We start from the raw sequence: 14,996 nt of genomic DNA on the forward strand, positions 1-14,996 counted from the left end.
TCGAGGAGGTGGTGGTGCGTTTAAGTTTTACAGGGCTGCTCCTGCGAGACGAGAGCAGGAAACTGAGGACAGAACGCGCAAGGGCTCAACAAGACTGGACAACAGAGATAATAGGTTTACAAATCTACTGTGAAATGACACCAGAATGACATACGGTGGTATTTTTAGACTTTTATTTCACATTTCAATGCCCTTGTAAGATGAATGTCCGGCCCGTGGCGACATTCAGACCTGCTGCAGTGTCAACAGTCGCAGTCATAGCAGTTCTACGGAAGGGGGGGGTGCAATACTAACAGGAAGGAAGAACTGTGTTTACTTTTATTGCAGGATGACCGGCAGGTATTATCTGCTGATAGAGAGAAGAGCAACGTGCACTCACTCGCCAGCTCATTAGGCGTCCTGATATAACGGCCCCGCTCTAAATGTCAGCTTTGTGAATTAAAAATAATGGAGAGAGATGCTGATTCAGCCGTGGTTTGTTGTTTCTATTATTTTGACACCCCCATTTTAATCAGCGGGCTGGGCTAAATAATAGAAACACCAGTTAAATAATCTCCTTTCTGAAGCTTAAGATTTAATGCAGGACTGTTACATCAGAATGCATTTGTTCTCCCTAATGTTTTGTACCTAATGTTTTGGCCAGTGAGTGCATATTATTTTTGTTGGTCCTTTTTTAAGAAGTATCCAATATCAGAAAGGCTTTTTGTATCAATACGGGCCAAAAAAAAAAAAAAAACACTTCATTGCAAACACGTAAGAGGCCAAAATAATAAATAGAGAAACTGAATAAATAAATAAAAATAAATAAATGAAATTCCATGCAAATGTATGACAGGCAAATCAGATGAGATTACTACAAACCACTACAACGCGGGCTACAGTGGACCTGTGTGTTTGAACTTCGTTTGGTGACCGAGCCTTAGCCCTTCGTCAGGATCCCACCCTCGGAGGTTTTCACAGGATACTTTATGTAAGAATAAAAGCTGTTGCTAGCCACCCAGAAGCCGAGTAAGAGCAAACACATGCACTCACTTTTTTTGAGTTTTTTTTTTTTATTTGTGCCATGAAGATCTACCCTTTCTGTTTTGAATACTGGCGTAAAATCTGCCTGGGGAACAAACCAGGGAGTAACGTTCGTCCATCGAACAAGTGTCGTATCCAGTGTCTAGACTCGAGTGGCGTGATTGTGCATTCCCTTTAACGCGAAGGGACAAGAGCCGTTTGGGAATGGTCTGAGGAGACGGATGTACAGAGAAGGTCCAGGCACGAAGAGGGCTGGGGCTCAGGAGGAGGAAGAGGAGGAGGAGGAAGGGGAGACGGGAGGAACGCTACACGCACACGGCGGTCCCGTTCGCTTGAGTCGGAGGCCGCTGGGGGGCGGGGCTGCGCGAGGGCCCGGCGGGAGCGGGGTGGGCGCCGCGGGGGGCCTCTGCGGAGTTCCCCCTCACGCTGACGTGCTCCCATCCGCCCTGGAAGAGAAGTAGGACAGCATTCACACATGCTGAGCACTAGAGGGCAGCGACTGGGCTGCAACGTGGAAGAAAGTGGACGAGGCACAGTTTGAAATCCTGCTCATAAAAAAAACTAAATTAAATACAGAAAAGAATTAAATAAATAAAGTGGACAATGTGTGATTTAATTAATTAGTTTGCAAGTAACGCCACTAGACGTCTGTCCTGCTCAACAGTGTTGTTCAGTGTGTACGTTGTTATTGAATATTAATCCATTGCTGTTGTATGATGCTTTGTGCTGGCTGTGTTGTCATTACTCCACTGGGCTCCACGACGGACGACCCCGTTCTCTGCCGCCTGACCTACAGCAGCTCACGCGCACTATTTTTTTATTTCACGGAGCCGAAACTCGCTGCTCACTCAGCGCCGGCTGACCCCCTCCTGGCAGGTGTCCCAGCTCGCCCGACGCTCTTTGTGGCCAGTCTTAAGAGTCTTTCTATTCTTGTTTCAGGAATTTTTCACTCACTCTTCCCCGCAGATCGCATCAGCTTCTGAGGTATTTTTAGGCCGTCTTGTATGCGCAGTATGTTTGGGGCCCCCCACCCTCACACACACACACACACAGATACTCAAACGATGTTTAAGTCAGGGGACGGTGAAGGCTCTTCCACAGGCTTGTGCTTCTTGAAGTACTGCATGATGGATCTCGGAGGACAACGGGACTCTAACGCGTACAAAAATGAATAATTTAGGAAATTCTGGGGCCTTTTAAAATAACATCTGACTTGTCTTGTCTGAGGATTTATCGTTAGGTTCCACTATTAGAAGCAAAAGTCACCTATAACAAGGCAGCTGTCCACTAATGATCATTTGTTTCTTTTCTATTATTAATGAAAAGCAAAATGAGAAACTAATATGATGACGAGGGACTCACCCCTATACCATAGTCCCAGGACTGTCCCCTGGGTTGCATGGGTCCCACGCCCAGCCTGTGGCAGACAGCTCCAGGAGTCTCAGCGGGGAAGCCCGGGACCCCATCTGCTACGATCCACACCTAGACAAAAAACACAACAGCGCTGAACTTTCACCGGCCACATCATTGGGTATACCTGTGCATTTACTAGTGGCATCAGGAAATACTATTTTCTAAAGCTCAAATTCACACTCAAGCCACTGGAGGCTGCAGTCATACCGACCTGGTCCAGGGGTCCCACAGAAACCTTGGTGACGTTGTTAGAGATGAGCTCCCAGGAGGAGCCCTGAGGGTAGCTGGGGGTGAGGCCTTGTCTATACCACAGGTTGCCTACGTTACATCAAAAGACAGATTGACATTGAACTCGTTCTCTCTCTTTTTAAGGACACAAATCAAATACCTACTCACCGTTTTCATCCACGGCGAAGACGGACGTCCGCCCGACGGACAGCTGTTTGAGCGTTTGTCTCGGGGGAGAGGGGATGTGGTACCAGCATTCTCCTGCAGAGGGACGAGAGAGAGCTCTGAGAGACACGTCTACAGGATGTTTATTTTCTCTTCCTGCAGCATTCATTTTGACGTTCTGGCTTGGCGATCGCGAGTCGCATCAAACTGACCTGCAGGGTTTTGTGGGGACACCGATCCTCTGTAGAACACCGCTCCGTCCCTGGCGATGGCCCACACCTGATTGGCTCCGCCGATAGATATGGACTTGAAGGGCTGGTCTGTGCCCACGTGGAGCCAAGAGCTGCCCTGCGAGATCACCGGGGTGAGAATTCGTTTTCAGAGATTGTAGATCTTTTCTCTTGCTCAAATATCTGCCGATTGTTTTAGCATCCTTCTCACCGCAGGGTCTTGTGGGCTGACTCCCAGGCGGCACAGGACGTCTCCCTTGTCACTGAGGGCCCAGACGGGAACCTGCTCCATCTTGCTCTGGGCCAAACACGGCATCAGAGAGATGTCACTCAGGCAGATGGGCGGGACCTGGAGCCACGGACTTCTCACTGTGATCTTACACTTCCTGTGGACGTGTCATTGTTAGGAGGCTGTAGAAACCGTGTGCCGCCAACCACCAACCACAGAAATGTAAGTGTGTTTACCTCGTCCATCTTCTGCGCCTCACGAAGTCTTTCATGGTTTTGTGGCCGTGAAACGTCCTGTGGGATGGAGACAAGTCGGACAATTGGCACTACTCCCTCTGTTAGGTTTAGTCAGGATCCTGAGATGTAATCGTTACGTACGTGGGGAAGTCTGCAGCATACTGCCAGCCCTCTTTGTCAGTTCCTCCAGGGACGTTGAAGTCCACGGCCCACTCTGACACCTGAAACAAGGAATGATGGAAAGAACCAAAGAACCAAAAAGAAACGTGCAGGACGGATTTTGGGATCCACTTACCCAGGACCACTGAGGGGAGGGTGGTTGTGTGTTGCCTTTGGTGCACTCCTTTAGTCCGCTCTCGTCGCTCCACATGGGACGGTCTGTAGGAAGTCCTCTGGAAAAGTGAGCCGACAGAAACACATTCTGCTTAAGGAGCCGCGTAAACTGGAATAAACATCGATTTTGAAACGCAAAGCCTTAAAGGTGGACGCACTTGTCGGTATATCCAGTCATAGGGTTCCATCTTTGATTCTCATACACGTGTATGCTCCTGACATCAGTCTGCTGATGCATCTGAACGGCATCTCCTGCAGTAAAACAAACATGGACGAAAAAAAATGAATGAATGAATGCAAGCTAATGAAGGCATCTTTGTGTATGTGTATCCAAAGGCTCTACAGCTGCAACAGACGGCAGAGTTGCAAGCAAATGCCCACCAAACTAGAACTTGTTAGCAAGTAAATAATAAGTGGACTCTTACTTAGCTTGTTAGAGAGTTAATCTCTACAAACTGACCCTTTGTTGAGTCCAGACTTCTTATGTTACTGTTTCTAGGTCAGACAAACTGTAGCAATGTTCCCATAGAAAAACATTGATCACCTATAGAGGTAACTTCGAGGTGAGAAAGCTAAAGCTAGCTAACGTTAGCAGACTTTGAAATAGTTACACGATTACGAGGGCTACAGGTTTTAACACTTTTCTGTTGAACCCCCTACATTGCTATTGTTTGTCTAACCTAGCAACGGTAAAGTAGGAAGTCTGGACTCAACAAAGGATAAGAGTCCTCTGGTTGGATGTTAGCAGACCAATCAAAATACCAACAAATGGTCACCTAGCCCTGATCATTTATTTATATTTCATCGCATTTTTTACTTTCTACTAGCTGGAAAGGACTATTTGGTACATCTCATACATAAAAGAGTCTAGAAAAGTAAACACAGGTGTAGGGAACATGGATAACCATCTACGGGACTTGTTTACCCGGGTTGGGTTGCTGCCCGTAACGCCCGCTGTAGACCCAGGCGGTGCCGTCCCACCCGATGCCCCACACCAGCCCCAGACTGTTAGACTCTACACAGCGCAGGTGGCCGGGGACCTGCCGCCAAAACCTGCAGCACCATACAGCGGAAGCACCCAGCGTTAGCGGTCGTACTGTTAAGCACACATTTTAGCAAACACAGACAAAGTGCAGCCACGCGTGAAACCCTCTTTAACAAGATAATGCAAGAAAGACAATGAACAGAAGTACTAGAGAGCAGCCAGACAGAATCAGCTAGCGGGTATCAGTCTCACATGAGGTCACAGGCCATAGTGTGTGCGGAGGCCTCCAGGGAGAAGGACGGCTCGTGGACCATGACGTCTCCCTTGGACGTGGTGGACCACAGGGCCTGTCTGGATGGGGGACCTGTGATCCCTCGACACTCGCAGCAACAGTCGGACAACAGGCACAACTGAACACACAGGGGGAGAAGAGACAATGAGGGGGGGATGTGTGATTAGCTTTAGCTTGTAAATGATCAGTGAATGCTCTACTTTAGCGTGCTTTCAAAAACAGAAATATTACCCAGTCATTCATGTCCTTTTCAGTTTGAGCTGCCAGGACCAGAGGCCACCTCTCTTTGGTCCTTTCGGCTGTGTACACAGCAAAGGCATAGTGGCAGTCCCTGAGCACCGGAACCAGCACCGTCACTTCATTTATAAACACATGAAGGTACTGCAAGAACCAAGAAACAGCCATGAACTGACCTCGACAAGCAAAAGGAGAATAAAATATGTAATTACACTCTTGGGGCCAAACTAACCTTTTTCTCGTCATACTGTGTGTAATAGACAAAGAATATACTGTCCTTCCGGCCATCAGACCTGGTGGATTGCTCTAGAGCAACACTCACGTCGACCCAGCGCTGCGGTTTCCAATCCCTCCACCAGCGCAGCGTTCCTTTACGCACCCACACCGACTAAACAGGAGAGGGACGGGGCCGGACACGGGACATTTGAGAGAGACAGGAGATATCATCAACCCGAAACAGAGCACAAGATAGCGTGTCAGATAGAAGCGAAGCTGCTCTCACGTTGCTTCTCTCCAGCGGTTTCTTGCTGATCTCGTCCCTGGGTTCCTGCTGCTGCTGCTGCGGCTGCTCGCTCCAGGCTGCTGACTGGACTGGAGTCAGCGACAGGGAGCTGGTGAGAGGACCTGACAGACAGACACACTGTACGAGTCAGACGTTTGGACAAGCGGTCGAAAACACAGAGATAACGAAGACAGTGTGTCTCTACACGCGTAAAAACAGCGCACAGACGCACGGGGTACAACATTCAGACACAGATATACAGATATAAACTGACATTCAACGAAATGAGAGTGAATTTGTGACATGTTGCACTTTCTTTCCCATGAGAAATTCCCATTATTTTAATATACCAACATCTCATCTTATGTTTTTTGATTAAATCTCAGATTCGGTACATCTCAGTTGTGCACGTACCTGTGGAACTAAGCCAGCTGATCTGCGTGCTTGCATCCACATCGCAACCTCCGCCGGAAATCCAAGTCCACACCGGCACGTCCTCTTCCCCGACGCCTTGACCGCTCTCCAGAGTCGCCAGGGCGTAAGTGGCGGCTGCGCTTCCGTCGCCCAGGGAAGGCCCCGCCGCCTGCGCGCTCCGAGCTGCCTCTGCGCCCTCCAGGTCCACGTTCATCCAGGGGACGTCATGCCCCGCGGCCTCGGGCGTGGGGAGTATCGGGGCTGGCCGCGGCTCCTCCGCCTCCTCCTGCGGTACCTCTGTGATGGACGGCTGCGGCGCGGAGGTTCTGTCGCGGTCGGAGACTAAGCTGTTGATGAAGCTGTCGCTGGCGGGGATGAAGGTCTTTGGGGCATCCTGCTGGGGAGCTACTGGGGTGTCTTCTGTATTCTGGGGAGGTGGAGGTGTCTCGGTTCTCCCTAAGGGGACGACAGCGGGAGCTTGTGCCTCTAGGACTGGGGTGTCAGTAGTGCTGCTTTGGGGGTCCGTAGTACCCAACTCTGAGTCTGAATCGGTGCAGCTCAGAACGGAGCCTTGCGAGGCCTCAGTCAGCTGGCCACTGAACTCACAGTCGTTCCTATAAAACAACACAAACACAGAGATAAGGGACAGAAAGAAATGGGAAGATTTAACGCAACTCAGTTATTTATACAGACCTGGGTGCGATAACTTTCTTACTACTACCCCACTGGGCAGAAACAGGGATCCACCCGTTTCCACTCGGTTCAGATGGGGTCACACCCATTCTGAAATACAGACCGCGGTCCTCACCAACCGCCCACACCTAAAGGAAAAAGATATAGAGTATAACATAATGTGCACAGGCACTGTTGTGCGCCACAAATTGGATTTATTTATTCAGCCGTTATATGAATAAAAGCTCAGGAATCAGAAAAGGTTTAAAATAAGGAAGCATGAAGAATGTAATTTGATAAATGTGACAAAATCCTTAATAAATATAGCATAAAATATGATCCAACTTTTAAATCCTTGTCGGGGCGCTAGCAGGACACATGCACTGTTACTTTATAAGGCCATATACTGTAACACTGGCTCCTGCCACCTCACTCGACACATACCCATAATTGCAGCCCTGAAATATGAAATATGGGATATGATGACGACGGCTTGGCCAGCTTCTAATTAGGGAGTCTCCCATATGTCAGGCCAGTAGGAATATAGTCTGGGGATATATAAGGCCGGGCCTGAGGTGCTACTGCGGGGACATTGGCTCGAACTGCCGGCTTTACTCGTGTTACAGGGCAGCAGCGGCAGGGCAGGAGGAGAGGCTAGAGGTAGATGGGCCTGAGGGAGTGGTGGCGCGAGAAGGGTGGGGGGGTGTGTTGGGGTGGGGTGGGGGGGTGAGAGACGGAAGGGGAGGAGGTGTGAGGTATGGGTTTGCAGTGCTAGCAAAGTCTTCAGCAGTGAGACACAGAACAAACTGTTTCTGCCTCGACCCCAGCCCTGATCTGGCTTGTCCTGAAACCAGATCCAACGGGAGGAGAGAGGGAATCAGCTAGAGGTACAGAAGAGGCGTAGAGGAGAAGCTGGCCACAGTGAAGATTAAACCAACTAGTTTAGAAAGCTCAAGTTAAATTGCTACATTTTATTGGCTAAAAGCATATCTTGATCTCCCTTTTGGTGTCAGGTGCAAGTGTTTCACTTTCCCTCTTAAGAAGGAAATGAAGACGACGTCTGTCATTATGAGGAATATTCTTCTTCTCCTCTTCAGCAGATATTATTACATTCATAGCTGAACCCAGATTAAATGCGTTGGTATTTTGGTGCATTAACAGAATAAAGTCAAAAAGCCGACTTATCGCTCATCCACACTGAATTCAGACCTAATCCCAATACCATGTGATTAGATAACGCAACTGTCAACACAAATCTCCTAACCTGGTCATTGAGTCCTATGTCCACCATCATCATCTCCCCTCCTATGCTGATCCAGCCCGAGCCACAGGGGTTGTGGGAGTTCACACCGCGCCTGAACCACACCTTAACGCACACACACACACATGGTCACTGATGTGTTAGCACCACAGCGGGCCGCGGCTATTTGAAGTATTACACGTGTGAGGAGTATTGATTCACCTTGTAGTCCTTGGTGACCACCCAGACCACGCTGACTCCGACGGCCACGTGGAGCGCTTCAACCTCCTTTCCTGGTGATTCCACCTCCATCCACGATGTGCCTGACAGAAGAAGAAAGCGACGTATGTTTACGGATGCAACACAGATTTAACCCAGTCAAGCAAATTATGCTGTAGGGGGATATGGGCTTGGCTTAAGGCTCTTTTGGGGTGCTGAGGGACATAGATGCTGTAACCTACGCACATAGCCAATCAATCTGGCTCGCTCTGTAAAAACACCCTCCAAACACTAGTCGGCGCTGTGTCTTTGCCAGTCGGCTTGATTTTTGTTTACACTTCCTGCCTCATTGTCAACAACTACCAATCACAGCTCTTGCGGTCTGTGTCGCCGCAGCGTGAAGTTACATTTCTGGGGAGGTGCATGTCAGCGACGCCGCTAGGGTCTGCGAATGCTCTGTGCTGTCGCCATAGCTACGGCGTCACATTGATGCAGAAGCCTAAACCGCCTATTACTCAGGGGAATTTAAGACCTTTCTATATACACCTTATAAACTACTGGCACCTTAAGTACTATTTAAAAATAACAAAAGAAACTGATCCTTAAATGGTGCAATCTTACTTTGCCCGACTTAAAGACTCATTCCTCTTCTCTTCAGACTTAAAAAAGCTCATCCATGCTTTTATCTGCATTTTATCTCGAGGACTTTATAGCTTGTTTTTATGGCAAAGTGAATGCTGACCAGTCGGGCTGTCCAGGGTGAGGCCTGTACGAACCAGCAGGTTCCCATCCCACAGCAAAGCCCAGAGCAGGTCTCCGGGTCCAGCTGATAACTGAGCCACCTCCTTGGGCACTTCTACCTCCTCCCAGCTGGAGCCCTCTGGGACGCGAGGATGGATGCCCTCCCTGAACCACACCTGCAGGGTAAAGATAATTAGATCACCGGGGACAGTGTGGAATATTACAGCATATGATACGCTTAAAATAAATACACTTTTCTTTACATACATACATTCGATTTCTTTAATTTTCTAACTTATCTTACCAAGCAAGCGTTGTTATTGTGTTTCGTTTGGTACTGTGTGTCTTTTGTATAACTTTGCATATCGCTCCTCTAATTAAATAGTACATTCAAACAAGGTGTAATAAGATCTGTGGCAGAGGTCACACAATTTTTTTCGTCACTGTCAATAGAGCATCAAACTATAATATTTATAATAAACTTTTAGTTGATGCATCGACTACACCAGAAATATTAGCAGAATTTGGCAGTGTAAATTATATGAGGTCATGCTGCCATCTTGTGGCCAAAAATGAAAAGTAAACCACTGGCTGCAGGAGGAGAGTAACGTTGCAACAGGATCTGGGTTTAATATTACAGTATTTAACAACATTTTTACGTGTGGGATTAAGAATTATGTCTTAATCCCAAAAAATGTAAAAATGTTGAAAAACAGTAAAAATTTAAATTAAAACCAGAGTTGTTGAATGGACCTTCTAACTCTAATTGTAAAGTTGAAATAAGAAAAGTAAATATGGTGCTGGTGGGGAAATGCTCCTGGTGTGAAAGCACATATCTTAACCTGAGCCACATGCTGCATGTGCAGCAGACTGACCTGTCCTTGCTGGGACACGCCCCAGAGGTAGGGATATCTCCCAGACTGGTCGCTCATCTCCCAGCCGCCGCAGCTGATGTCACTGAGCGGCAACGGGGACTTCCTGGGATTGTCCAAAGGGATCTGCAGAAGAAGAGCAGAGGCTTGGATCTTCCGCCTTCACCTACTAATTCTACACTGACTGTGTCACAGATATCCGGAAATACTTTCCGAACCTTTGCCCAAGAACCTTGTGCTGTGTATCGTCTGTAACGGATCCATCGTCTACGACGGACACATGAGTTCCACTTCTTGTCAGGGGAGAAGTTGGCTGGGAAATCAACGGCATACTCCCAACCCTATAGTCCAAGAAGTGAATCAATCAATCAAATTTAAATAACAGCAGAAGAGAGAAATAAGAAATACGTGAGGAGAAGTGGTTCTTATGTGTGTTTTTCTCACCCCAGTCTGGCTGGGTTCTCCTCCACAGCTCTGATCCACATACCAGTCTCCTTCCCACTCCCAGCTACGGGAGGGCAGCTCGAAGCTGTGGAGCGGTTGAGGATTCATCCCGGTCACGTCGCTCCACGGCCAGCGGTCGGTGGGCAGCAGCGTGTCGGTGAAGCCATCCACCGGGTTCCACCTCTGAAAGAGTACACAAGCAGAGCAGAGAGAGCTTCAGTATCAATAACATACAGTGCCTACGTTTTCAGACAACGTGCAACTTGGGCCGACCTGGTTTTCGTAGGTCTCTTCCCGGTAGCGGATGGGGGTCTCACTGGGCATCATATTTAGGTAGATATGGTGGTCACAGCCGACGCCCCAGCAGCGCCCCTTCCCCGCCGAGATGCGCTTCAGCTCCAGCAGCATGTCATCAGCACGCTCCCACCGCTGGCCGGCTGTGGAAAGGCTGTACACTCGGCCGTACACATCCACGGCCCACAGCAGCGTAATGGGCATGGTGGCCTCTGAAGAGAAACGGCAGGACGGCACTCATCTTTCCAAATGGTCTGCTATATATTTTATGACTCAGTGTACTTAAGGCTTAGATGCTGTTATGACTAAAGGCTGCATTTGCATTTTGACTCATTCTGGTGACTGGTGTTTTTCCACTCTGGTAGTTCACATCCTCATAATGAGAGAGAGAACCAGAACCACAGGAAAAAAAAATAAAAAACATCAGAGCTCTGAACTCTCTCCCCGCTTCAAAGACCCACTTACCTCCCCAAACACACACTCACACAGGCACACGCAGATTCAAAGCGTTGCACTTTTGCACTACAATGTACATTCATTGTCCATCCGCTACCTATTACAGCTGGAGTGGAGAGAGCCTTTGACACTGGGTGCACAAAGAGACATACAACCATTCACATTCACATGGCAGATTTAGACTTCCCAATTAACCTAACGTGCATGTCTTTGAAATGTGGGAGAAGAAGATTTCACAAAGGCACAGGGAAAACATGCGAACTCCACACAGAGAGGCGACGGTGCTAACCACTACATCACAATGTCCCACATAATGTAGAGTTCCACTTAATAAGTAAAGTGTTCGTGATATTTAGCACGAAAACACAGTTGAATACCTTGCAAAATAGCATAACCTTCGTGAAAATAAGTTTTAGGATAGGACAGTAATATTATAATGTATTTGTTTTTGTTTGCAAGGTATGATGATGTACATTTCTCAGGAAGAGCGGTGATGTTCCTGGGTCAGTTTGACAATTTGGGCATGTTTAATGATCTAAAAGCATCAGAAACCAAAACAATCCCAGTAAATATTATTTGTATCTCATTATTAATTCCATAACTGACCATTTCAATCAATATTTGTAGTAAAGGGCCTTTTTTTTTTTTTACCTCTCACACAACACGGCTCAGTGAGGATAATTCACTAGTTTTTTTCCTAAATAATGCATGTTAAAACTTTTTAAAATGTACAATGGAAAGACCTACATATAAAATACAATAGTTTTACTTGACATTGATTTTTTTTTAAATTTTATTTTACACTTTTTAAAATGCAAATATCTGAAATGAACCATTTTCATTTGACCAAACCAATCAAGCCGAGCAGAAGTTTCATGCCATAACTTTTCATTTTTTGATTTTTTTTTCTTTAAAATAGGTAAAGTAAATAATCATATGGATATTACCTGATAAATAATAATAGTTAAAAATAATAATAATAATAATAAAAAAAAAGAAAAAAAGAAAAAAAGAAAATGCAATAGTGTTTTAATTTGAAATTTTCTGACCGGAAGTCTTTGGCGGGATGGCTTGACACTTGCTCTGTGGACTGATACTAATCCGCTACAGTATTGACTGTTACTATGCCAAAGCTAACGCTGCCCAGGCCTTCGTTTGTTTGTGTATTTCTTTAATTTAAACAACTAATTGCACCAATTTAATTTAAATAAACAAAACTGCGGCTGTAAATAATGATAAACGCAGTAAATTCCTCTGACATTATTAATAAGGCTCCAGTTTTCTAGGTTGAACTTATATTATGGCTTAACAGGGACTGCAGTGGAGCTTCACGCGCACCCGTACGTCTGCACGCATTCTGGGATCAGACGCACCGCGGTCTCAAACAGCTGCCTACCTGAATGTCGGTATCCGATCCGCGGTTGTCAAGGGAATATCAACAGACGCGTCATGGCATCAGGTGCAACAGCCGATACCTGCCATCCCCCAGGCCAAAGCTAGGACACATTAAAAAAAAAAAAAACAACGTATCAAAATGAGAAGAAGCAGATAACGGCTACATTGTAGCATGATAACAGATATCTGATAAGGACTCGGAGTCTGTGCCGCAAAGTCGGCTATAAGCTGTTTACATCTTCAGGGGGACAGGCGTCTGTCAGCCGGCTCCACAAATGATGAAACCACAAAATATTTACTTACGCGTGGGGCTCTTTCACGAGCAACACTCCCTCTGCCGACAAAAAAAGTAAAGTCATTTACGCACACGGAGAAAAATTAATCCACAGTATTCTGGACCAGGGGAATGTCCTGTCCAACTCCGAGCCCACAACAGGAAATGGAGGAAGCGCCGCTCTGATTGGCTGAAACTCGGCAGGGGTGAGGGAATATCGTCCTCCCATTGGTCGAACCCAGGATTTTTTTTTTTCTCTCCCCTTCCCGACGTCCTCTGCTAATTAACGCGCATATTTCAATAATTTATTCAGCGCCGTCAGTATTAATTATTGAAACGCAGGGATGGTCTTACTTGTTTGGCCACAGTTCGGAATATTATACCACGGGGTTAAAGACCAAGAGATATCCTTTGTTTAACTTCTATGGTAGCCTATATGTAGGGCTGCCGTTGAAACAGCAAAGGGAATTTAGTTTGTGCACAAGCAAAGGTCAAAAGTGGTGTCAAAAATATAAACCAGAATCTACCAAGTTCTAACCTCAATTTAGACTTAGATAAACTTATTGATCCACAAGGGAAATTGCTTGGTCACAGTAGCTTAGTTGCACATACAAAAACACTCTAAGAACCACAAGCAAAAGAAAAAAGAAAATGTAAGTAAAATCTAGTAAAACAAAATAAAAATAGTATAAGAAAAAATGCACAGAATTAGCATATGAACAAATGTACAAGAAATAGAGATTTAAGAATATATACGACTATGTTCTGACCTGTAGGTGGACCAGGGGTACCCAGCTCCAGGTCAGGGTCCCCTCCAGAGGCACAGTGCTACTGACAAACTCTAAACTACAGCAGTGGCAGCGTGCTAAGTTTTCAATGAAACTAGGAGACCTCCCCAAATGGCCCTCGCCTGACACAAATCTGCACGCTCTGTGCCATTATGTGTAATTTGCATGAATCTTTAAAGTAGTTAAAGTGGCGGGGAAATGACTCAGATCCCAGCCGGCATACTAAGACTTTGAATCCATACTATAGGCAGGGCAGCAAAGTTATAAACAGGTCGGCTCCAATGTGAGGAAAAACTCAAGCATTCAAAATGTTATTTAAGTAAAAGTGTAGGAAAGTCAGCAGCATTGTTGATACTGATGCATCAGTGCACAAGTAGCAGTCTGCTGCTCCGAGTGCACACACCACACACACTACGGTGTGAACGAATGGATGGGTCAGATGCATAAAAAGATAAAAAGAAGATCAATAAAGTATAAATTATTATTGTTTTATTAAGAAAACACGCTTTTAAAACTTCATCTGTGACATTTATATTGAATGCAGTTAATCTTTTATATCTTATTTTTCCCCTGTCAAGCTCAGGAGCTGCACCGGCCACTTTATGCAACACTGGACTCACCTCAGTCAGTTTTATATTTATTGACTTTTTTTTTATTATTATTTTTTAAATCTCAGATGTTTATATTTCTAGTTTAGCGTTTAACTTGTTGCACCGTGGGTCTTAAAGTAGGCCTAATGCAATTTCAATCCTCTGTGTGTGCTGCACAATTGACAATAAAGCAGATTTTGACTTTTTGACTTTGAGAAATAAACAAAACGCGAGCAAATAATAATAAAAGAAGTCTTCATGAATTTGCCAACACTGACAGCTCTGCAAACACTCACTCACAAAGCAGGCAAATACAGAAACCATGCAAGCGGTGAAACCAGGGGTGTAGATCCGATGTCAGGATTGGGGGGGACACAAAAGTGATTTTTGTTTTTTGTCGGTATGCAACTCATACCATGGCACCATACCAATCATTTCTTTTTAGATGTGAATGTAAAATGTGAAGAATGTGAAGTCTGAAAATACATTTGTTCAATTTCGAATAATTTTTATTGGGGGGGACAATTCATGTTTTTCACAGATTGGGGGGGACATGTCCCCCCCATCCCCCCCGGGATCTGCACCCATGGGTGAAACCAACGGAAATGTTTCCACAAAAAGTTTGTCAGTCTGCAAATAAATTGTGTATATGTATTCAATAGCTAAAAGAATTAATAAAAATAAAATAAATATATATATAGCCTATATATTCTAATTCGCTTGT

At 45.9% G+C, this 14,996-nt stretch overlaps 1 protein-coding gene across 1 annotated transcript; it reads right to left on the reverse strand.

The window, feature by feature from the left end:
- Positions 1-188: 188 nt before the first annotated feature.
- tecpr1b (tectonin beta-propeller repeat containing 1b) lies at positions 189-11,286 on the reverse strand. The gene is made up of 24 exons (XM_084571232.1): positions 10,749-11,286; positions 10,476-10,658; positions 10,250-10,372; positions 10,035-10,157; positions 9,161-9,335; positions 8,422-8,522; positions 8,224-8,325; positions 6,981-7,108; positions 6,288-6,901; positions 5,874-5,995; positions 5,604-5,759; positions 5,366-5,515; positions 5,095-5,252; positions 4,783-4,910; positions 4,016-4,109; positions 3,820-3,916; positions 3,666-3,745; positions 3,525-3,581; positions 3,271-3,445; positions 3,042-3,177; positions 2,833-2,925; positions 2,648-2,754; positions 2,386-2,505; positions 189-1,469 (listed from the first exon to the last, which is right to left on the reverse strand). Exons 1-24 carry the CDS (start codon positions 10,971-10,973, stop codon positions 1,329-1,331), a joined length of 3,588 nt encoding a protein of 1,195 aa, XP_084427358.1. The 5' UTR covers positions 10,974-11,286; the 3' UTR covers positions 189-1,328.
- Between the last annotated feature and the right edge of the window lie 3,710 nt (positions 11,287-14,996).

Source organism: Chelon labrosus (genome assembly GCF_963514085.1).
Source record: "Chelon labrosus genome assembly, chromosome: 21".
Classification (NCBI taxonomy): domain Eukaryota; kingdom Metazoa; phylum Chordata; class Actinopteri; order Mugiliformes; family Mugilidae; genus Chelon; species Chelon labrosus.

Bases quoted from the DNA above. Each gene is read 5' to 3' on its own strand.
- tecpr1b (XM_084571232.1), bottom strand. From the start codon at position 10,973: ATGCCCATTACGCTGCTGTGGGCCGTGGATGTGTACGGCCGAGTGTAC. The intron at 9,336-10,034 runs GTCAGTCTGCTG...TTTACCCTGCAG, and splicing joins GCGTGTCCCAGCAAGGACAG to GTGTGGTTCAGGGAGGGCAT. The intron at 3,178-3,270 runs GTGAGAAGGATG...GTGATCTCGCAG, and splicing joins TCAGCCCACAAGACCCTGCG to GGCAGCTCTTGGCTCCACGT.